This window comes from Diorhabda sublineata, chromosome 2 (genome assembly GCF_026230105.1).
Source record: "Diorhabda sublineata isolate icDioSubl1.1 chromosome 2, icDioSubl1.1, whole genome shotgun sequence".
Classification (NCBI taxonomy): Eukaryota; Metazoa; Arthropoda; class Insecta; order Coleoptera; family Chrysomelidae; genus Diorhabda; species Diorhabda sublineata.
The window spans coordinates 28,159,975-28,185,301 of record NC_079475.1 but is presented as its reverse complement, the minus strand read 5'-3'; the positions used below and the strand labels follow the sequence as shown (position 1 = coordinate 28,185,301).

The 25,327-nt window shown below is 30.6% G+C and overlaps 2 protein-coding genes across 5 annotated transcripts in view; one reads left to right on the top strand and one right to left on the bottom strand.

Annotated features, from left to right (window-relative positions):
- Positions 1-9,253, top strand: part of LOC130453274 (uncharacterized) — a 43,886-nt gene extending 34,633 nt beyond the window's left edge. Inside the window, exons 4-6 of the mRNA XM_056792915.1 lie at positions 1,988-2,235; positions 3,871-4,023; positions 6,746-9,253. Coding sequence (XP_056648893.1) covers positions 1,988-2,235; positions 3,871-4,023; positions 6,746-6,925 — 581 coding nt within the window. The 3' untranslated portion in view covers positions 6,926-9,253. The remainder of the gene's footprint in view (positions 1-1,987; positions 2,236-3,870; positions 4,024-6,745) is intronic.
- LOC130453272 (proton-coupled amino acid transporter 1-like) overlaps positions 9,241-25,327 on the bottom strand; it is a 91,151-nt gene continuing 75,064 nt past the window's right edge. For all 4 annotated transcript variants that reach the window (XM_056792911.1, XM_056792913.1, XM_056792914.1 and 1 more), the window contains 3 exons: positions 22,502-22,680; positions 20,638-20,810; positions 9,241-17,182 (listed from right to left, as the gene is read on the bottom strand). In XM_056792911.1, coding sequence (XP_056648889.1) covers positions 16,938-17,182; positions 20,638-20,810; positions 22,502-22,680 — 597 coding nt within the window. In that variant the 3' untranslated portion in view covers positions 9,241-16,937. The remainder of the gene's footprint in view (positions 17,183-20,637; positions 20,811-22,501; positions 22,681-25,327) is intronic.

The following is a 25,327-nucleotide window of genomic DNA, read 5'->3' as shown; positions in this document are numbered from 1 at the left end:
GACGAATATGTTATTGTTCTTGACAACGCCAGTTACCACTCGAGACAAGTTGAAGGTCTACCTACGATGTCATGGAGAAAACAAGATATAATTAACTTGTTAATACAAAAAAATATTACATTCAACAATGACTTGGTGAAAAACGAACTTTTGTCAATTGCCAAAATAAATACAAATCCCCACAAGAAATATAATATTGATGAAGTGGCAGGAAATCGCCAAATTACTATTATTCGTCTTCCTCCCTATCACTGTGAACTCAATCCGATGGAATTGATACGGACTCAAGTTAAAGGCGAGGTAGCTCGGAAAAACACAACATTTAAATTAAAGGACGATAGAATATTACTAAACGAAGCTTTAAAAAACGTTACTACTGAAAACTGACAAAAATGCATTTTATCAAAGAAGAAGAAAAAATGTGGGAATTCGACAACATTATTGATCAAACTATAGAACCTCTCATGATTAATCTAAACAATTCATCCACTAGTTCTTCGGAATAAAATACATATATTGCAAATATGTACATACTCAATTTTAGAAATAAAAGGATGGCCATTCGGATTATCTAGGTAACCGTTTACATTTTAGTATGGTCAATTATGGGGAAAATATATCTCTGTCCAGTTACTTATTTATCATTGGAATATTTAAATATTCCAAATTTTGGACGTGAAGTACCGTACTAAAAATTTCAAGTTTTTGCATTTAAAATAAGCATTTATAACTCTACGCTCTTTCCAAATAGAGTATAACCGTTAATAAATATGGTTCATATTTGCTAACAGATTTGACGAAGTAGATAGACTATCATGAAATTTAATTAAATCAATAAAAAAAGTTTCAATCTAATGGTAGTATAATAGTAATAAACCAAAATCATTCTAGGATACACCGGCGGAGGCTGTAGTTGTTTTTGAGTTTATTAAACAATATTTCTATATTTTCAAGTGACATACCTAGTTATTGAGACATTAGTATAATGAGCATCAACAAAATACAAACTACATGATATTATGGTTATTATAAAATAGATTCCGCTGGATCCTGGATTACCTAAACGATTCTAATATAAATAACTGTGTGGGTTATTTAATAAGAGCCGTATCCAACAGAAGTTATTCGCAGAAAAAACAAGTCGTGGCCATTGGTTCAATGGTACATATTGGTTTATTAGAAGTCAATGAAGAAATCCGAAAAACCTTAAAGAAGAGGAACATATTTCTTCATTATGGCAAGCTAAGGAAAATGCTTGAACCACTGTTGAAGTTTCAATTAACTAGAATGTTGAGTTAGTAGGCCATCTCCGTTTTTGCGTTTAAAACATATATTTTGAAGTTAACCAGAGTATAAAAAGTGTTTTAAACATTATTTTTAAAACAATAAAATCGGTATCTATCATAAATATCATAATTGCTTTGTAATTATTTGATAAAAAATAAAATAAATTGCAATCAAATAATCTTAACGAAAACGATTTTATCAGCAGAACTTATTTTTGTGAGGGAATGATAGACTTATTGAATGATAATAAATTATACATTGGAAAAGGATTTATTTGCTGATAACTGCATCATCTCACATAATGTCATTGTCAACAAATTATTAAAACAGCCGTCACCCGGTAACAAAAAATCTCAATTGAATAATGTAGAGAAACATGCAATTCTATAAAATAATCATATAATGTATGGTCAGAGATTGTTGAAAACATACTTGATGAGTTCTCATACACAAGTTCTCACTTTGAAAAATTGTTACCCAAACCCACGAAAATATAAAGTTCAATCAATATGAAGAACAACCCCAAAAGTGTTCCAGTAGTGTTTATCTAATTTCTATCGCTCTTATACCTGTATAAAAAGTTTTCTGAATGAACGGACGTGCATAATCAAGTATTATATAGCTTGTTTAATGTTTGTACTCAATATCACTAAATCATTTGTTCAACTGCGGTTTCCAAATAATTTCATAACATTTCCAGGAGGACATACATCTGAAAGGAAACATGGGAAATATAGTGGCAAAAGTAGCAAACACGACAATGAACATGTAACTAAAGGAGAAGACTTCGAAGATTTGCATAAAAAGAGTAGTTTAGAGAAAGGAGGAAAAAAATCATCACATTTCGATGAAGATTCCTATAAATCATCGCATAAAAGTGGGGGCGGTTCCGGTCATGGCCTTAAATATGAGGAGGGGAACAAACATCATAAAGGAAATTATTTAAAGGTAAAATATATAGTATTATTTTTTAGATTGGGTCCAATATCAATGAAAAATGTAATATTCCATGAAAGATCTTTCTCGACGTTTCAGCACAATTTTGGACTTGCTTCTTCTTTCTTGAAATATTTTGAGTATACAGAAAAGCAAAAATTTGCCTGTAATTGAAAGTGTTAAATGCTTTTAACTACTTGCATAAATACCAAACACTGTTTATTAGCAATACAACAACACAAACTGTTACACTGTGACAACCTTTTTGATAATAAGTTTTACCGTTATCAGTGACCAGTTTACCTTCTCGGTCTCTGGAGAGAATTTTTCGATTAGAGAAACCTAATCCTGCGCCTGACAGTGCAATGCACAGTGTTTTTAGTATGAATATCGTTAAGCTTTCGAAAATTTTAATTCAGTACTTGCATCTAGTTATTTATAATTTACTATTAGTTTACAAATTTTATATTTTGAATTTTGCTCATAATAATTGAATATAAATATGCCGCCTCTATTGATTTTTTTTTGTACAATAAAATGTTTTTCTTCGACCAATTTAAGTGTTATCTTTAAACTGATGTCTATTTCTGCAGTTCCGATAACTATGGAAAGATCCCTAGTTTAGAATCATTATATGTATTAATCAAATAGTTAAGGGAAGTAATTTAGAATGACTATCTAGAAAACTTTGAGAATAATAGAACTTGTAGATTTATTTCTTTTTCTTGCATTCAAGTTCTTTCCACAAAAACTGAGGAAATATTAATGACAAGAGAAAATATCAAAGGTTTTTAAAAGAGCGGTTTGCCTTAATAGAGAACTGTCACAAATTATGAGTTGAAGTAAATAGCTGTATAGCACCTAAAGTTCTTTGCTACACTCGTACTTTGACATGAATTATTCGTATATTGTATATGGGGCAGATCATTTACTTTTGTAGGGAAATGTTTATTCAAACTATCTATTCTATTGATTATTATAATGAAATAAACTATTTAGGTACTAGGTAATAGATCATTCGGATACCATTTGAATGTTTTCGTGATTCAAATTCTTAGAAACAATGTTTTATCAAGAACTCAAGTATCAGACATCACCAAATTATAGATTTTCCCTCTGATTTAGTTATTAAACAAAATAAAAGTACACTATCTGTCTGCTAACTTCGGCAGTGTGAAAATTAGTTAAGATGCGTACACATGCAGAAAAACTGGACCTAATTGTAACGAAACGCTTGGGACAACATAGTAAAATCAAATTTTGATCATCTCTTGTAGATTTACACAACAATTAACATAGGAAGGAGAGGTCTTACAGTATCTATTGAATGTAACATTAATTAACAAATCATCACCATTCATATTGAAATTATTCATTTATAGGCATCAATTTATCTTTATATTTATTTCATCTGTATAAAAATATAGCATCAACCAACTTATAACCTCTTAGTTTGTTGTGGTAATGTGTGTAATAATTTCAATCATTATATATCATTAGTCAATAAATGACAGAAACATTTGCATTTTTCTCTATAGTGAATATTCACAAATGTAAACACAAAACATAGTTAATCATTTTGGAGACCCCTTCCTTCTTATATTTTAGATAAATATTGACAAAAAAATTGATTTCTATATTTTTTAGGGTTTCCGAGAAAAATACCACAAAGACGAGTCCAAGAAACACGATAGTTTCTTCAGCAGTGGTGAAAAAGGTGGTCAATATGCAATTTTTGGCAAGAAAAATAGTAAATACTCATCGGATAGCTTTTCGAAGAAGAAGGGCAATAATCACAAGGTAATTCTAACTCTACTAATGGATATAGTTTAAGTGAATGTAAGCTCACTGTTCTCTTATATACAATACACTGTTAAGTGTTCTTGTATAAAAGTATGAGGGAAATATTTAGACAGAAAATACATGTTATAAATAAGTTAACAACAGGGCGTTTAAAGTTAATGGGGGAAAAAGATTAAAAAACAATAAGTACATATTATTATTCTCAAGAAAATTTTGAAAACCAAGAAATATTCTGGAAGCCTTCAAATGCTTACAAAAATAGAAGAAGAAAAAATACATTGTTTTACTCAATTAACACATTTTCCCAATTTCTAGAGTATTCCCACTTCAGCAAGTGTTTTTTGTAGTACAATTTACATTCCACCCGTTCATGAAACATTGAAAATTATCTCCAAATGCGTCTCGGCCTCATGTCACACAGTTGCCATATTGTATTTTGCAGCTCTGCAATCCCGTTTCCAGAACACAATACATGATAGCAGGACAAATAATGGTCAAAAGTTGAATTGGTGGGATAAATATGAATAAGAACTCAACCGCTCTACTTAGTATTTAAGAACTAGGAAATTGCTTACTGATAATGCGAATGAATTCAAACTGTAGGTCATATAGTAGGGACTGTGAAATATTTGGTATAACTGTAAATTTTCTGAGTATCCTATTAAACAAAGAAAAATGATCGAGCCATGCACAATTGTCTATAGATTAATCTAAGCTGATTTCGCGGAATCTTTAAATCATCTTTTTCGTCTATGATAAATAACTAGTTGTTCTCAACATATGATTAAGAAATTCAATGAAATTATATAATATATATTAACAAAATTTAGTAATTCCGCATATGAAACGGTTGGTGCTTTTCGCCTTTACTTCCTTTAAAAAAGTTAATTTATGGATTTACGTCTGTGACTTCCAACTCTTTAGAATCAGCAATAATGGTTTCGCAACAGAACATTACGATCTGAAGTTGTAAATCTGCGCTTTGGAAGAGACACATTTTCACTAACACTTACTCAAATTCAAGAGTTTATAACCTCTAACATACTACAGAATATTATTCGTACCCAAACAGTAGCAACGTCAACTTAGTGAATTACTCAAAATGCAAAGATCGATATCGTAGATTTAACCGAAGATATCGAAGCATTAATTCATGAAATCATATCACGTTACCCCATGATATAATAACTTTTCGCAGCGAATAAAACTCATTGCTTTACTAGGAAAGTTTGTGCTTTGTTGTCACGTCTCTTCTATCAGAAAACTCATTTTTTAATTTAATTGCAAATTTACAATCTACTCAAAAAAATACAAAGTAATAAGTAAATGATATGGTTTCTTGCTAAACGACTTGAGGCTGGCACCATCCACTGATGGGTCTCCGTAGATCACTCTATGAGGTCTTCTGGCTAGTGTCTTTTCAATCTTCTCTGTTTTCTTGGATCAGTGTAAAGCTTGGATATTAGTGAATTTTGGTGGTTTTCGTTGCGACTTTTGTTTCTTATCGCTGATGTCTGGATAACTTCATTGTTGGTTGGAATACCGAGGTCTATGTGTAAATGTGTTGTTGCTTATAAACCATGGAACATTAGCTATTATGCGAAATATTTTAGATTGAAAAGTTGCAGTATCTTGGTGTTCGATGGTTTACTGCAACCCCATAGCTCTATGTCATATGTCCATATTGGTTTTAGGATGATTTTGTACATATGTATCTTATTTTCCATTGTTAACTGCGATAATCTGCCGATTAGCCAGTTCATATTTTGAAGTTTTAGCTTTAGTTGTGTTTTTTAGCTTGTATGTGTTTCTTCCAAGTAAACTTTTGGTTAGGTTAGGAAGTGTCCTGTACCTTATGTATACTGCTGATATTCCAATCGACGATATTCTAATCACTATCTTCGCAGATGATACTGCAATAATGTCTTCAGATACAGACCCAAGAGCATCAGAAAAGCTACAATACCACCTAAATGTTCTGTAATAAAATAATAAAAAAAATTGCAATGAAATGGAGTTAATATATTTGTTCATTTGTTATTAAATTATAGTCGAACCCATCGCGAATGTCGCTAAGTTCACTCTCAAGAAATAATAGCTCTAATAATATCATGAACGATATTGCAAATTTACTTGGAAATCTCTTTCCTTTTGCTGTAAAGCTACAGGTTACATTAAATATCGTTGCCTAAACGTTTTCAAATTGAAATTGATCAGATAAGTACATCACAAAATAACATTGTGGATTTTCGATTATTAATACTGATTCCCCATCCAGTATTACTGCAATGGAGGAATATATCTATTGCTCTCAGTTTGTCAGAAATGCTGGTACAGGCTGAAAGGGACAAGCAAATTATCTGGTTATGGCGACTGTACCTTCCTAACAGTTTCTTTAATCAAAAAAATGTTTTTTTCTCTTTATTTGTAGAAATAGATATCAAGACATAATTTTAATAACACTATGATTTATACATTTACAATTAATGTTTATTGAACTAATATACACACACTGAGACGTGTTTACTTTTTTATTAAATATGACTTACTATCCAAATGTTATAAGAAGCAACAAAGAAGGGATGACATAAAACTTCCAGCATATTGTAACATATTTTAAATAACTATTTATTTCTAACCTATCCAGGTGTGAAAACTAAGATAAGAACTTACATAAGTATTATTTGATCAGTACTTTCAATTCTATGTTTTGTTTTAGAATTCCGCTTCTGCAAAATCTGGAGGAAAAGCTTACAAGTCAGGAAAAACTCATCATGTATCTGATTCCAAAGGACACCAAGGTCAAGGAGGCTTTGAAAAACACTATAAAAGTGGTGATACATTTGGCAAAAAACATTCCTCTCATGGAGGCAAAAAATACAAATCCCATTCAGTATAATTTAAAAAAATTTTTGTCATGTGAAAACATAAAAAGTATTTTGTTACTTTGTTACTACAGATTAAGTCGAAAATAAATTTCTGACAATTTTTAAAAAAGAGTAAATGGTTAATACTATTTGTGTTTTACTTACACAGTTTCTTCAATAAAAAATGTTCTATGAATTATTTTTATTTATTATTAAGACTTTGTAGAATGTCTACAGCATTACGATGAATGAAGTAATTTCGTGTAGCTTATTACCTTTTCATGTTTGATGTTCTTAAATCTACAGAAAATTCTTTTAGACTAAATACCAATTCTTTTGCAGTTCACACAATCATTGATTCGTTATAAGAATAATATCACCGCTTGTTATTGGTAATTTCCTTTTATGTGACAGTAAAAAATGTTTTACAGTGGTAATGCATTCATCAGCATACATTGTTATTCCTTTTCATATTTCTTAGATGAAATATATAAATTATATAAATGATTATTTTGAATAGACTGACTATCTTATTATTTATGATACTGGTAACATTTGAACTAATAAGTAAGAAATAAATATAGAACTTCAAACAGTTCATTTCATAAACTAATTTCACTTGAATTTTAGATAAATTATATTAATAGGCGATTTTCTAAAAGCTAGCCTACTGATATTTTTTATGTTTTGCTTTACATTCCTTTTTATGCTATAGATAATACGAACTCAGCATGTTAGTTGAAAAATACTTTTTTCGTAAGACCTTAGTCAGATTTCGATTAGTTTCATTAAATTAAATGTTATCATTGATAGACATTGATGAAATTGGAGTAAATCTTATGACATGATACATTATCAAAACTTATTTTCGAAAATGAATATGGAGTAGCAAAAACGTAATATTGTATTCTTAGTATGGCGACATATGGAAACTTAGGTATTAATCTTATAAAAGGAGAGTATTCTTTATAAAAATTATAAGCATCAAAACATAGTTATCCATTTCAATCAACTTCTTATAATAAATGTATCCAATTCTTATAAATATAGATTACAGATAAAGATGTAAATCGATTATCTGAAGATGAAAAAAGGTAAACTGTCGAGAACACCTTAGGTATAATATACTCGCAATGAGGAAACATTCTAAAAATTCTGAAAAATCTAGATAGATAGAAGCTAATTGATACAAGAAGGACATATATTGAGTGATTTTAAATATAAAACTCTTAGAGGAATGACAAAGATACAAACATAAAGTAGGACATAGCCAGCACGTAAAAACGTTCATGTCCCATAGATATCAAGAATTGGCGTGGTGTTACAAACATAGGAACAATATAAACAATATTAACAAGAAATATTGAATAATATACGGGTGGTCCATAAATATAAGAACTTGGTCATGAGAGGTTATGTAGAGAAAAATATGACTATAGGAACAAGTATATCTAAATAATATTATGGAATAAGATGAATGATATTCATTTTTTTGACGTCTATGTGTGTTATTGAAATTGAAGCATAGCTCTGAACAAGAAAAATTATTTTATATATTTTCATAGATTTGGTTAAAGTGAACGCCATATGAATGGGTATGAAAGTGGCACCATTTTTAGTCGAAAATTTTTAGTAATGTTGATTCGGAAATATGACATTTATATTATTTCCATGTGATATGTGCACTTCCGATTTGGAACGACACGTGTTTTAGAAAATAATGATCGAACAGATTAGAGCTTTTGAATGAGATTTGCAAAATATAATACTCCTATTTCAACAAGCAACAATCTAACTTAAAAAAAGCAAATTTAAATGAAATTTCTATGTAGCTACTTTTGACGTTTGTTTGTTTGTAAATGACTTTCATTTCTTCAGAGCTAAAAGGGCTAAAGTGGTAACTTTCTTTCATGTGGTTCTGATAAAAAAATGACTCACTTCAAGCGAAACGTTTTCATCGACTGGAAACAAAATTTCACCCTTTTTATAAGGTGTTGTTATTTTCATAAGAGGACCCAGTTCCGCAGGATGAAATATATTTTCAGAAGTTACGGTGTTTGAATACCTTCTGACTGTATGTAACAAACTAATATATTCTATTTGTAATGTTATTGAGTATACACAAAGTATAGTCCGAATTTCTTCATTTGATAAATTATGTCCCCCACGTGAGAAAATGTAGGATTATATATAAAACAATAATTCTTTGCCCAAAAATAAAATTTCAACTACTAGTTTTTGGAGTTATATTTAGTCCTATGTTACGTAAGGAGCGCCATCCAAAAAATAAGTAGTAAACTTGGATGGAAAGTATTGTAGGTTGATAATAAAACAATGACCATAAAAATATCTTTCCTGATTCTTACAATAGTAAGTTTTATTAAAAAAAAAATCAAACAAAAAATGGTAAAGCATATAAACCCATCAAAAGTGGACTATTAATCCAATATATAAGTATGTTGTTCCATTTATGAAATTAAGTAACTTACATTATAAACTAGAGCTACAAAATAAACATTTAATTAAGTCCTTGGTTATTCAAATGTTTCATCGTTCTCCAGTTTATTTTTACAAAAAAATTGTAGTCATCGAAATAAAAATCATTATACATTATATTTTGGTGCTTTCATATCAAAATTTGCTAAATTGTGCACATATTTACATATTGTTCAAACAGTGAACTTTGAAATCACATCTGAGCATTGATAGATTGCATATTTTTGTAAAATATACACAGATTTGCATAATTGCTCTGAGAACAAAATGATCAAATTCTATTTTCGATTAGGGTGTACGAATCTAATAATACATTAATAAATATGGTGTTATACAAAAATTTTTTTATAACAGATTCATGAAGAGGCGAGATTTTAAGATATAGTTCTCTCATTTACAGGATGTTCATAAGTTCTAAGAATATCACAATTATTCATTCATTTTCTTTTTTCTCATAGAACACCTCTATATTTGGACTTAATATTAAGTGAAGTTATTTTGATTTTTTAGAGAAAATCGACAAAACTCTTTTAGTTCATGTTGAAATGTAGCAATTCACATTGATAAATTTTTGAAAAAAACTATATTTTGAAATGTATCTCAACTCTCTATAATTCCGTTCTTGAATTAAGTATCAGTAGAGCACGGGGTATGCTGAAGACAAGCACAGAAAAAAAATATTTTTAAGATTCTTAAATCTCTCATCGCTCATAATAAATTGAAATTATATGAGAGCAGATAACATAATTAAAAAATATTGGAAATAATACCTACTATTGGTACATTTTTCCATTGAGAAAAAATATATGTAAACGATTCTTTTCTAGTTGGGTTGTAATGATTTAGTGATCACCTTTAAGTTCCTGCTACAAAAATCAAAAATAAGTATTATTCAGATATTTAGTTTTGCACAAAATATTATGAGGATACAAAAAAGTGTCAACTCCCCTTCCATATTAATTTAGAGAGAGATTTGTGAAAATGATCATAAATTATACTTGTCTATAGTGTATACATAGCTCATTTGATTTTTTAATCTCATTAAAGATAGAGCAACCATAGTCGAGGAGCACATAATAAGGCATCAATTTATAGAGAGATTTTATAAATTTCGAGTATTTTAACTTAAATGAGTACCTATAATATGATCTAGTTTGTACGTATAAATTTTTTACTGTTACTTAAATCAATTACTTTTTAATTTCAATCAATCCTCGATATCGGCAGAAGAAAATCCGCATGCCATTCGAGAATGTCGTTCCCAGTTAAGGTTTTCGGTTATAAATGACCAATTAGTAGCTCCTCACTTTTTGATGATCTTTTAAGAGAACGCGTTTATTTGGAATTTTTCAGGGCCGGATTAAGATTTATAAGGCCCGGGGCTAGAATAATGACGGTGCCCCCTTTAAGAAATCGGATACCCGTAAAAATAGAAAAAATAATATCCATAAATGTGTTCGATTTCTGTACACAGAATACAGACGGGGCCCTCTTGGACATGGGGCCCGGGGCTATAGCCTCCCCAAGCCCCCTCCGGCACTGGACTAACTTGTCTAACGCAAACATTGTTATCAGAGGGATGTATTTTCACTATGATAGGGTATCCCGTCACTTTTTAATGGTAAATAATGTTTATGGCAACAGGTAGATAGGACGTGAAAGTCCTATTTAATGACCCTCAAGATCTACGGATTATAAACCCTTTAACCATATTTGGGGACGATTGCAGCAACACGGAGATTATTAATAAACGACAACTATTAATTGATAGAATTATACTTATAAATTATATATCGGTAATTCAATGCGGCAACTAACAATTCAGCAACTACAATATGTAGAGGATACTAGGTTCTCTTTGGAGAATCTCTTCAAATTATTTTCATTTTGTTGCAATTAATGTATTTTTTTAGTTCTTTGTGACTTATTACTGGTAGTATATCCCAACACAATTGCCAACACATTAGCCGAGCGGGCTAAGGCGTCAACCAACGGAATTGCCGGTCGTAGGCACAAACGCTCAAATCCCGTTCACGCTGTGAAAATATATGTTTTTTTCCGTAAATTTTTTTCAGAAATTATTGCTGCAAATTTTCTCTTTACATCAAAACAAATTTCACAACTGTTTGCCCTATGTTGGTAATTTACCATACTACCTACATAAGTATTACTTCAGAATTTAAGACTATATTTTATTATGTTGTACAAGAAGAATTTTACATCCATGAATCAATCCTCTGTTCGAGATTTACAGTACTAATAGCATAAAGAAAAATTTTACGTTTTGCAATAAATCGAACTAAAAAGTGGGAAATAAAAATAGTTCAAGAAAACTGAAAATACGCTTCCATAGCGTATGAAACTGAAAAGTTGAAAATAAATATAGTTTAAGAAAACTAAAAAATACGCTTTCAAAGCACATTAAACAAAAAGTTGAAAATAATTTTGCTTGAATAAGCTCAAAACATTAATGAATGAAAAATACCAGTATTATTGTGTAAAAGTCGTGGAGCGTTTTGTATTTTTTGCACATCGAGCACCCAACGTTTTTTTTCCCACAATAATATTATAATTCTTCTTTCTTTTATATTTTGAAGTTATTTTAAAAAACTTATTAGTTTGATGTGCTATAAAATCATGCTTTTTCTAAAATTTTTAAACTATATTTATTTGGTTGTTTTGTGTTTGTCCTTATTGTAATTCCATACAGTTTATCATTTTAGTCAGAAAACAGAATTTTTCAAATTGTTTTACCTTATTATGTAATACGTTAATGTGGTTGTTCTATATTTGTATATATTGTATATGAAAATTACTGAAAATCACTTATTGGATTCAAGAAAATATATTTTATAGGGTGCAATATTCGATACGAACTCCTAATTGATTTTTCGAAAGCCGGTCTCCTAGAATTTCTTAGTTTATATAATATCAGTGGAATGCTTGATCAAATGAGCTATATAGACACTATAGCTCAACTATATGAGCACTATAAATTAAAATGTCAATTTCACAAATCATCCTGTAAATTAATAAAGACGAGGCGTTTTTAGTAGCCACATGATATCCTGATGATTTTATAATTAGAAGATAATTATAAAATCACTTATCATCTTCACAAAGGAAACAACCTCAATGACAAAAAATAGAGGACTATATTAACCGATTACCACTGATGGCAACTTCTTAGGGTATATAGAGAAGCTATATAGAGAAGCTATAATCATTGAATTTATGTCTGCAAATAACATACCAGTTGCAGTGACCAGATGTGCGAAAAGCCCCACAAAAAATATTTACTTATTTTGAGGACTTAAGCAAAAAACTTTACACTTTTCTAAGACTACCTCTATACTGTTATATTTAACCCTATAGAAATAATAAGACAACAGAGCAACCAGCAAATAATAATTTTATTTACATCTTTATTCCTTACCTACGTTATCACATAAGTTAATACTTCTAGTTTAAGTCGGTATAGCGCATTCAAAATCTTTTTATCACAAATTTAAATTCAAATTATTGCATCCTATATTTTTTTTATTCTAACAGACGATTGAGTTGGGAAGAAAATACATTCAGCTATTTCAAAGGAATATGTATGTTTTTATTCAGATCACCCATAACACCGTGTCGCGTTTAAGATGAAGTTACCTCCGGATTTTCCTTTGTTGAAACAATTGAGAATTAGTATTAATAAAGTGAAATGTAGAAAGTTGTTCAAAATATTATTTCAGTACCAAATACTAATTATCATGAGAAAACTCCAATTGTTTATCATTTTAATTTCATTTTAAGGTTTTCATAATTTTGCCATCTCAGAATCAAAATACCAGTGACTAGAGAAAAAAGATCTATAGCATTTAACTTATGATACCCACAATATGGCTCCATTACTCAAGGAAAATCAGCTACAATAAATGCGATGGAGCTGATGATGATATTAATATCCATCATATTGGTTAACATCTCGGAGATAAAACACTCGCATTTTATATTTTAGCGGAACATTACACAACTCCTTTAATAAGCATTCGCAATACATCATCTCAACTTAATATTGGCGGTTTTTAAATGCTGAACATTTCCAAAAAAAATATGTTTTGGTTCAGATTTGGACATAATAGGGTTAAACTATTTCAAAACTTCAGGTACTGGACGAGGGATTATCCCCATTGAGTAATAAATTTTTAAGACTAGTACCTATTCTCAAAAAGTAAATGCCTGGTGTAATATTTTTCGAGATTGGTCCTTTTGTCAATAAAGATCATTCAAAGATGATCGTTTTAATCAACTTTTTCAAAAAAGAATTATTAATTTTCTTCCTTCTAATGTGCGACAGGATATGTATTGTCAATTACAAGGTGTATCTATCTTTAAATCAAGAAATGTTCGTCGTTGGTTAAGCAAAACATTTCATATACGCTGATATGTTTAACATCAAATATTTGAAATCGGCTTTTTTTGTTTAGTTGATTATATATTTAAAAATGAGGATACTCATATTATAGTACAAAATTCCTTCATGTAACGACATAATGGAAGTATCTTTATCTTGCGACATAATGTTTATGGGCTTATGGTAGTTCTGTAAATTCTTAATTTCTGTTCAAATTTACCTAGACTATATTTGTTACAATAAATATTATGAAATTTCATAAGAATGACTCTAAAAAATAAACAAAATAACATAAAATATATAAAATAACATTGAATAAATATTTCTAAAATATCTTACAAAATACAATTAAAAGTTCTATAGTTTCATCTGAAATCGTTCACAGTTTTTTGGAGTGTAAAGTAAGAATATGATTGAAAAAATAAGTGAAATATTCTTTTAAATCTAAATATAAAAGTTTGTAAATGGAATGAATGGAAAACTGGAAATAATTAATTGGACTTATATTATTAGAGAACTATTGCAAGCGGTATTCATTTAATTATTAAAAAATATAAAAAAAATTTGCTACTTCTGTGTGGTTTAAATTTTTTCTCGGTTTCATAAAAACAAATTAAGTATCTATTGAGTAATTTTGATTTGAAAAACTTCATTTTGTACACAAGATTAGATAAAATGTCTACAAATACAATTCGTGCGTACAATTACAATTGTACGCACAAGTACAATTAAAAATGAGTATATGCTGTCTCATATTTGCAGTATGTAATAGAAGTAGTGTTAGCGGTAGTGGACGAAATCTATCGTATTTGTCTTAACAAGAACTATAATTTATCACAAATTTTAAAAATACTACTAATATTGGCAAGCAAAGGCAAAATCAATGGATTCCAAACACAGAAAAACACGAATGATCGACGGAGGCAGTATTGTTTCAAAAGTATGTGTAGTATGTTTATATCCACGGCAATAAATATTTATGAAATATTTGTGTACTGATCTAAAAATTCCATCTTCTAAAATATGCACACACATCAAGTGAAGAAATCTATGTGAAATGTTTCAGTAAAACAATCTGCTGTCTTCCGCTGTTTTCAAATCCAAATGACGTTTATGAAGTAACAAATTCCACAAGACTATGTAAAAAAATTCATTACTCAGAAAAAAGTGACAGCCCTTTAAGTGAAGCTACTTTTGTTATTTTCAGAACAAAGGATTCAAAAAAAATTCGTGTGTCAATTTATCATTGCTTCTTGATGAGAAAAAAATACTGTACAGCCTCAGCAATGGCTTCAAAAGTGTTATCCGGACTCCGCTACATCGAGAAGAGCAATGTGACGATGCATGAAACATTGATTCATCACTTCACTCCTGAATCAAAGTGGACTGCAACCAGTGAACCTCATTCAAAGTGTCCAAATGCACAACAGTGAGCTCCAAAAGGGAGGACAATCAATAGTGAATACCACATAGAGTTGTTGAATCGTTTGAATGCAAAAATCAAAGAAAAACAATCTCATATATTGGAGAAAAAACTACTGTTTCAAGACAATGCACCGATTCTCAAGTCGATGGCAACGATGGTTAAGTTATACGAATTAAGCTTCGAAATGCTTCCTCATCTACCGTATAGTCCAGATCTGGCCCCCTGTGATTACTGGCTATTCGCTGATCTCATAAAAATGCTCACCGTTAAGAAAATCGACTCAAATGAAGAAGCAATTTATGAAACTGAAGCCTATTTTGATGCAAAAGGCAAATACTTCTATAAGCACGGCATCGAGAAGTTATAGAAGCGTTGGAATGATTGTATTGCTCTTGAAGGAGATTACATTGTTAACTAAAATCGATATTTTTGGCAAAAACGTGTTTTTCTTAGTTAGTCACACGGCTTTTGAGTGATGTGTTATGTTCACAATGAAAACAGTAACGAATTAATAATGGCCTTTGTTTTAGTAGCAAAGTTTTTATTTTTCATAACTTCATAAGAGAATATCGTTTGTCACAGTTTTTTTTCCCATTATATACAAAAAAATGCACTATTACTAACGATTTGTCCGTCTGTCTGTAGCAGCCATATCTTCTCACAGGAATAATGTTTTTTGCATTTAATTGTAGGTATTATATTTTCAGTTGTTCTCTCAAAAATAAGTAAATTGACTACATGATGTAAAGACTACAAGGTGTGCTATTGCGCACCAGCTGGGAAGCAGCCAATGAGAATTCGCTCCCAAAGAGATGTGCAGAACGATTCGAAAATGAGCCCTCGGGAAGAACACACTTTGTAGTCTTAATATCATGAATTGGCTATTAGTAATTGTGATATTTTGATAAAGACCGCAACAGCTCGAAACGTCAAATTTTTCATGGAAACTTCTTTTTATAATTTAAGATTTTTGTTAATATTGACTAATTGCTAATATTAAAAAATGCTCTATGGTCTCTCGCGCCGAGAGTGACGACTTTTTTACTTGTTATTGATATATAATTGTTATTGCAATACGTTAAATACCTTAAAGAATATCTTACTTCATCCTAAGGACTCTTCTACAAAGAGAAGAACGGTCTACTTTTTTGTGGTGTCACAAATTACATTAAGCGTGTAGCCATCCTATGAAAATTTTCATCTTAGGGCTATTGACAAGAACAATGGTTATATTGAATCTTTTCAATATTTTTTCAATCCTTTGAGTTGATAATTGCTCCGCGTTTTTTTAAGGTCTGTTACTTAAGAACTTAAGAAGCTTATAAAGTGAAGAAGAAACCACATTATTTATTATTATGTTCTGAATATATATATTTAAGTTTTAAGCGAAGTAATATCGTGTAATTTGTGACACCTGAAAAATCTGATAGATTTGTTTAAGAAGACCGTCCACTTTGTGGAAGAGTATCTGTCACTTGTCTGATATAACTAAGCTATTTCAGATGCAACCGCACCAAAGTTTCATTAAGTTCTTAAATATATTATGTACACAGTAATTTCATGGTCCTAAGATAAATTAAAATTTAAGTGCTCGCTTAAATTCATTTTACCTTATTGGTCAAAATAAATGGCAAGCAATTAACATTGTATAAAGTTTCTTTTGTAGTCGAATTGAATTATTAAAGCTGTAGGTACATTGTCATATTGTAGAAAGAAACATTAATTAACTATTTTGAAATGCATTTACTATTGCTTTGAAGCTCTCAATACTTCCTGTGACCATTCCTAATATGGATATTAATAAAATAAAACTATTTTTGAAAATAACCAAAAAAGAAAGCTCTTCGTGAGAATATTTTGTTACTAGATCCAAAATAGCGGGAAACACCATGCATAGAGCTGAACTACTGATAGCTCCAACCAGGGATATAAAATGATTGAGAAAAGGAATTGCTTCTGCCAAAATAACTGAAAAAGAAATACCTCAATTTAATCCCTAGTTGAAAGTAAATTGATATTTGTTACTGTAAAATGTGACCAAAATATAGATATTCACGTTTTTAGATTTTGTAGATGTTTATTAACGGATTGATACCTCTCTTGCCTAGAGATCATTCTTATGACTGTCTATGTGTTATTCTATTTCTAACTCTACAAACAGGCGTATTGTGACCAAACAAAACTCTAGGTACTTGGTGTTTTTACAGGTTCAACATCAAAAATATGAGCAAGGTAGCATAATATTCACCTTTTTCTAGATATTATATTTATATATTTGAAATCTGGAAATTCTGTGGTCGTAGAAACAGTTTTTGATTTATTAAGAGCAAATTTCATCTACTGTAACATATCGTTGAAAAAATGCACTTGGATTCCGTTTAACGTTATATATGTTACCGGCAATGTGTATAATTCAGGTATTGTATACAATCTCTAAGTAATGTATACAATCCCTGGGCAATGTATGAAATATCATGAATATCATTGTCCATTTTATACTTTACCTAGGTATTGTATACAATTCCTAGGGATTGTATAGAATACCTGCTGGTTCACCGGTAATGTGTAAAATAAATAAATCTTAAGACTAAACTAATGTTAGGTAAGCCGGTTAATATCAATAAATCTTAACAGACTTACTTATCAAATAGCGGACAAATAAAACATGTTGTATTTACTTGAAATAAACTGTATTATCAACTTTAAAATCACAAAAAAATAACAGGAAACTTAAAATTCTTCTTGTTTGTAACATAACATTACAAGTATCTTTTAACATAATATAAGTAATTTTGTAATTGAACTTCACAAACAAAACAATTCTCTTTATAACAAAAAGTAGGTCTAATAGGCATTCACAATTTTAAGTAAAAGTAGGTTTTATTTATTCTTACACGACAAACTATTATGGCACTTTCAAGAGCACAGAGCCTTACTTTTGACACAGGAACATTTTTAGAGTCACAGTTTTTTTTGCAGCTACATTTCACAAAGCCCTGTCCTGTCCCCGTAGATTGAAAAGTCGCAACTGTACGGAGTGTCGTTTCCAGATTGGGGACGTCTTCTTCTTGCAGTAATTTCTGATGGCAAACAGTGAACTGTTGTCGTGAATACAATGTCTTGACAACGCCTTGCTTTGTACCTAGTTGATATAGATCGTCATCAGTTTTGTGTAATACTACAGCCAGTATATTGCAAGCATCACCACGACCTCTATCGACTTCTGGAACAGAAATGCGTACAGTGGTACCCAACGATACGGGAGGGAATTTTTTTTCAGAAGTTTTAAGCATTTTCTGAGCTTGTACTATCAAATTCTCTTTGGCTCTGATGCGGTTTTCTATCGAAAAGGCGTTTTTTGCGCATAAAGGACAAGCAACTTTGGATCCAAAACCTTCTGCAATATTTTCTTCTGGAGCAGCACAAATAGTATGAATAGGCCTATTGCACATTCTGCACGAATGACCACCTGTTGTCTCGCTCGCGGTATCCTTTTTCTCAAGCGGCGGCTCCTTTGACCTGACCGGCTGCCCGCGGTATCCTTATTCTCAAGCGGCGGCTCCTTTGACCTGACGGGCCGCCCGCCCACCGCGCCCGCGCCGCCTCTTGTCAAAGGATTTAATTTTATTTACAAAGGCTACCGCGTGCGGCGTACACCCGAAAGTGAAATTGACAGTTTTATATCGAAGCGCCTCCGTAGTGAAAGATTGTGTTTGTGAACTGTTGTACTACGAATTGAATTTATCCTCAAAAAATCCGAGATTTGATAAGATTCTGGATAAATTACACCTATGTACTTACCTCCGTAGCAACCTACAGACGCTCCAGCCGTAAGTCAAACTCAAAGAAAGTATTAATAAAAAAGGTAATTCCACATTTATGTGGAACATAAGTATACGTAGTTCACGCAATTACAGAAGAAAATAAGTACCTAAATATTTTGTTTTGGATTCAGAGCGTGATAATGGCTCTCTTATTAAAAATACGGGTGGTAGTAACTCTGACAGTTCGAGTGATGAAGAATTGTGGTGTAATTTTACTTTGAATTTACCTACTTTCGCATATTTTTGATTAAAATTATCTTTGCACCTAGATTGTGTGTCCCGATAATTTTTATTCGTATTTTGTTTTATTAAACACAATTGCGTTCGGGTGTTACATTACCTGCTGCAAGTTTGGCATTGTATAGAATACCTAGGTAAAGTGTAAAATAAATTCTATTTCATACTTTACCTGCCCGTTTTAGGTATTCTATACATTGCCTAGGTATTGTACTGTGCGACATGCTAAAATGATATCAACATTCGAAAAGTCACCCTTTCTCGGATACCGTTTTTGCTTCCTCTGCAAGGTTTCCAAAATTATAAATTTGACCACGTTCAAAAAAATTTTAAATGGGTATTAGTAATTTATTATGCTCTTTCCAATTACATAGAGGAATTTTGGTTTTAATGGAGATAATAATTTTTTCTCTGGGCTTAACTTTTTATCTATTTGGTAACACTTAGTAGTTTCTAGATGATAGTTAAATATAATATACAGGGTAATTCAGAAGTGGCAGGGTTAGAAAAATTTATGTTGAATTTGAGTTAAACGGAATTAATCTTAAGTATATGTTCCACCAAAGTAATGTTATTATGTTACCGTGATGAGTGCTAAGTGATGAAACAAAAAATAATTCCTTCACGAGAATAAGTATTGTTGTGAAAAAACATTTTTTCAAATTTATTTTGAAAATACTAATTCTAATGAACATTTGGTAAGAATTACGACAGTATTAATGGTGTGGTACTGTGGTGAGGGCTAAAATAAGGAAATGACTTGATTGATGAGTTGCGATGAGAAAATTGTAGTTGATCAATAGTAATAATTTTATAAAATACAATTTACGAATTTAGCTATAATGATTTGACAAGAAGTATGTTGGACAAACTAAGAGATCTGTTAATATTCTGACAACCTAGATTATTTGAAAATGAATGCACAGAAAAATAAGATATGTCAAGAGACTATTTTTCACATTCCAATCTATACTTTTTCAGTTAAGAAATTAATGTGATTTTCTTGCCGATGTGGTTTTCCCGTTAGAATTGTTCTTCTGGAGAGGGAGCACAGTAATGGTGGTAACAGTTGAGTTACTTTCTATTATCGTAATATTATCGTTCTCAAATTTAAATTCTTAATTCACACCAAAACGCTTAATGGTATAATTATATTATTGTGATATTACCCTGTCACCTAGATATTCCCGAATTTACATATTTTATCAAAAAATATATGAATATATCATTTTTAGTATGGCTACTATCCCGTTGAATTCCTGAATTTTATTAAACATTGTAATCACAAAAAAATATTTCTTGATCAATGACTCTAGGTTGTGGGATATTTTTGGAATAGGTTTTTACTATTTTAATACGTACATGTCACAATAACCATTGCAGCTCTGAATACCAGTTCTCCCATAACCGGATGCCTGATGTCTCCTAGTCGTTCATGTATTGTCGGCCACATAATACCGATAGCAATGTAAAATTGAAGACAATATGTTAGAAGTATACCAGCTGATATTACTATCTTAACTGCTTGATATAATCTAGAATGAGAAATGAATATGTCAACTGTAACAACAAATAATTGTGATGAAGTTGTTGATGAAAAGAACACAAAAAAAATTTTGTGAAATAATTAGGACTTAGTCTTCAAATCTCACAATTTAGCGGAAAATGGTTAAAACTAATGAAAATCCTAATTTTCTTCAATTTTTTGTAACGTTTATATTATTATTTGAGTTTCTTAAGCAAAATTTAGAATCTCGAAGCAATCAGAAAATCCAGATAAAATAAACAAATAACCAATATATTCTATGAATATACATGGTCTATATTATTCAAATATATTCAAATATGTACACACTCCAGTACTTCATATATTGGTACTGAATATATATGTACCTGTAATGTGTATTTATTAAACTTTCATTACATTTTTCTTGATAAATAATGAAATAAAATATATACATATATTTATGTATCTAATCGTCTTAATTTTAGATCTCTACTGTTATAAAATTAGTTTTCTTATAATTTTTGAAAGGGAGGTAGAAATTTGACGTTTGGACTACTTTCAGTTTTATCAAAATCTGATTTGTCACTGACAATTTGCGTATTTATATTAATCAATCGATAATCTACATCATAAAAAAATAAAATCGAAATAGAAATCTGCTTCAACGAGAAAAATTAATTTTCCCTCTGTTTTTACATCTCGAAAATATGAAGCAGTCTTTAATTAACTTATTTGCAGTTGTATTGAAATTTACTAAATAGAGCTATACATTTTACTTAAATTATTTAGATCTTTTTTTATCATTTTGAATAGCAAAGCATCTAAATCCGGGATCGAATAATTGGACGGATCCATCAACCAAACTTATTATCACTGATCTTTTTTGTGACATATAAGTCATATCTGCCAGATAGATTATGAGAGTTGTTCTGAACAGTTTATACTGGCATATAATTTGTCGATGTTATCCAATTAGATATTTTTTGTGTGAGATGATTTCTTCGTCAAACTTCTCTCCATTGTCTCAGATTTGTAAAAAAAGTCGCTCGGTGCTAAATTTGCATACTAGGGCAGATGAGGGAGATACTCAAGAATTTTTGCCATAGGAACTCCACAAGTGTGTAAAGATACTTTTTTTTCCACCAACTATGGTTCTTTGTTCTAAACTTTTCGATAAATCTCCCCAATAAGTTTTAAATTGTTTTAGTACGAAACTTTTTCTTTGGCGCTGATTCCCTTCAATAAATCCTTTTTTTACTAATGTTTGGTATCTGGTACCTTGCAGTGACTCGGTTACAAAACGGCACAAAAACAATAACAATAAAGATGTCACACGTTTGAATATGGGGTCGGCTCTGAGGAAACGTGCCACCCACTGGAAATTTTGTAAGATACTTATGATTTCCACAATCTCTCGCACTTTACGTATTTGAAGGGCCACAATGAACTTTAGTAGACCACTTTTTAATCATTAAAATTGGCTTAAAGTCAGTTACTGTAACTAATATACTTATTATGTAGCCTGAGGTTAGAGGCAATATTTTTTATGTTTTTGCTGATCTGTTATTTTAATAGCGTATGTTCATTATTTGGATTTGACTAAAGCTGTTTACTCTCATATAGCTGAATATCAATCCTCATCCAGAGGTCTCTTTTCCACACATTTCTAGTCAAACTACCATTATTATAATTATGTTTATTACCATTAATCATACTTACGGTTGTTCTGGAGGTAAATTCAGAGTGATACTACCCTGTATCGCATCTCCAAATTTCAAGTATCCAATAAAACCAACAGTTATATATAATGCTGTAACAATAACCATTCCAACATTCAGCACTCCAAACGTTCTGTCGAAGTCGCTTGGCTTCTTCATCTCATTCTGAAGCGGAAGTACCTAAAAAGAATTTTCTAAGGGATTTCGCCTCAAACAATAAAGTATAAGAAAAAGAGTCGAGTAAGTATGAATCATTGTATTTGTCAGATAACTCACTCACTGAGTTAATATCCTCTTAAATTTTAAGAGTCCTCAAAAATTCAAGTCCAGCTGATATCAGGAATATTATGCTTGAAAACAATTAGACTTTTTCTACCACAAACCTGAAAATATTTTGTCTTCCTGGAATCATAAAATCGCATTTATTCAAATTATTCACAACAAAAATTCAAACAATCGATGAGGATAACATATTATTAGGACAGGGTGAAATCTCTACGAAAGTTCAACATATCTAGGTTTTTCTTTATATTTTCGATACATATGAATGATTTTTAGTAATTTGATTTTTTCATGCATTCAAAGCAGACGGCATTTAATCTAATAATTATATTACGATTATGATGTTTTTCATACACTTGGGTCACACAACTAAGATTTTTGATATTTTGATTTATAAATCAAGTGAATATTACAAATGGTGGATTGCTTAGCATGTATTACTTGCGGTGGACAAATGCAGCAACAGATGGTTCGGACCGATGGTGACGAAAATATTGAGAAAGTGGAAATTGTCCTATTTAGAAGTGATATTAATAATAGATATCCTCTTGTTGTGAACGCTGATACTAGATTATGTAACAACTGCGAATAAAATAAAAGCTTTTCAAGATGCATTTCGTGTAAATATATTATGGAAAACATAATCTAATACCTGCTATACATGTGAGCAGAATGAAAACATATTAAGATTGAGTATTGAATGCCTTGTCAATATTTTTTTTTTGAAGAAAAATATCTATGCTTCTGAAAATACAAGAGCATACATGATACTTCAGGAGTAGTTTTGATGTAGTTGGGGTTTCATGTCTATAAAGACTTTACATTAGCTTGCTTCAAACTATCATTGTTCCGAGTTCCAGAAAAACTGACTTCTCTTATGGAATCCTTGGACTTTTCAAGAGTAGTTTTAAAGGTTTGGAGTTGTTTTGGGACTTTGTCCAATTATCACTTTCAATCAGCTCACTTTGTACCCACAATGTGCCAAGCTTCAAAACAGGTAGCCAAAACCAATTTTCTTCCTCCCAGGGTAACTTTGACCACGATGAGGTTGGGAGGGTTTTGGGATTTCGTGCCCATTGACACTTTTAATCAGCTTGCTCCAAACTATCAATGTGCCAAGATTCAAAATATTTAACCAAAACCCAATTTTCATAAGAATTAAACGGAATCCATTCATTAGTCTAGTAGTCTTAGAGTAACATTCACTTACATTAGGTGTGGATTAAAATTAATGCAGCATCTCCAGGTAGAGGCTACTTCATATTAATATTGCTCCCACATTTAATGTTTGACAAAAATTTTAAACGGAATTAACTGAATCTTCTAAAATGGAATAAGTAGAGGGTGAGAAATATATTAAGTGAATTCTTTCAAACTAGACACCCTATCTTATTTCTATTGTTTGCTAGCTCGAAAATGATATGAGTAGTGGTTTGCCGATAACTACTAGGATCAATAGTTTCAAATAAAACTACCGATTACAAAATATTTGTGAATTTATTCCAAAATCTGCTTATTATAGACGATTTAAAATTTTTGTTCAATAAATACTATTTAAAAATAACCGATCAAAATAATAGCAATAGAAAATTAATGAGTTAGTAGGACCTAAACAGTATTGACTATAAAAATTGCTACCATTATTTGATTTATATAGTTTCCATCTTGGGGTGATTAAACATTTTGGGATAACATTATTATGTTTCTGATTTAGTTCATTTCTCATTGTTTCTATTTTGTTTTTAATAAACGCATTTTTTTATTATTATTAGGGTAATTCTTTTTGTTCATATTCGGCCACAGAAAAGTGCCTAATCGTGTACAATCTGAGCTAATTACTAGACATAAAATGGCTCTTCATAGCAATCCACAAATTTAAATATTGTCGCACTTCCACACTCTGTGCCGTATTACTTCGTTCTGATAATGTTGGATTAAAAGAATTGCAGTTTTAGTTATTTTCCTGTGAGATAGATAACCCAAACAAGTTTTTGTAGTCGTGGTTGCGTTTATTAGAAATTTACTTTACATTCAAAGTGGCAGCAATTTTTTATTTTATCCAAGGTAAAGATGCAGCAGACGGAATCGCACATATGGAGATAAAAAAATATATGCCTCATATTTCAAAAGATTTTCTTTAAGAAATTTCAATTTGAATGACTATTTGTGTCTTCTATTATGTTTTCCCAAAATTTATATTTTTTCTGTTAAATAAACTTGCTTTGGAAAACATCGTAGGTATCCGTCCACATTATAAAATTGGACTAAGGCTTTCTCCAACCTTAGAAGCATATTTTTACACATCTAAATGTTTTTCTTTGTTTTTTAATTAGAAATCACAGTCCGTCTGTTAAAATCTGAGAGCCAAAAAAAAAAAATAATTCTTACAATTTGAAGCTACGTGATTCTCAAAACAAGAGAGAGTAACCAAAGTATACATACATATACCAGATAAAGGGGAAAAGAGTAATAAATAGAAAAATATACGAAATATCTCATGTAGTTGGATTTGGATTTGTTGGATTTGTTGTTCGTCTTATAATTT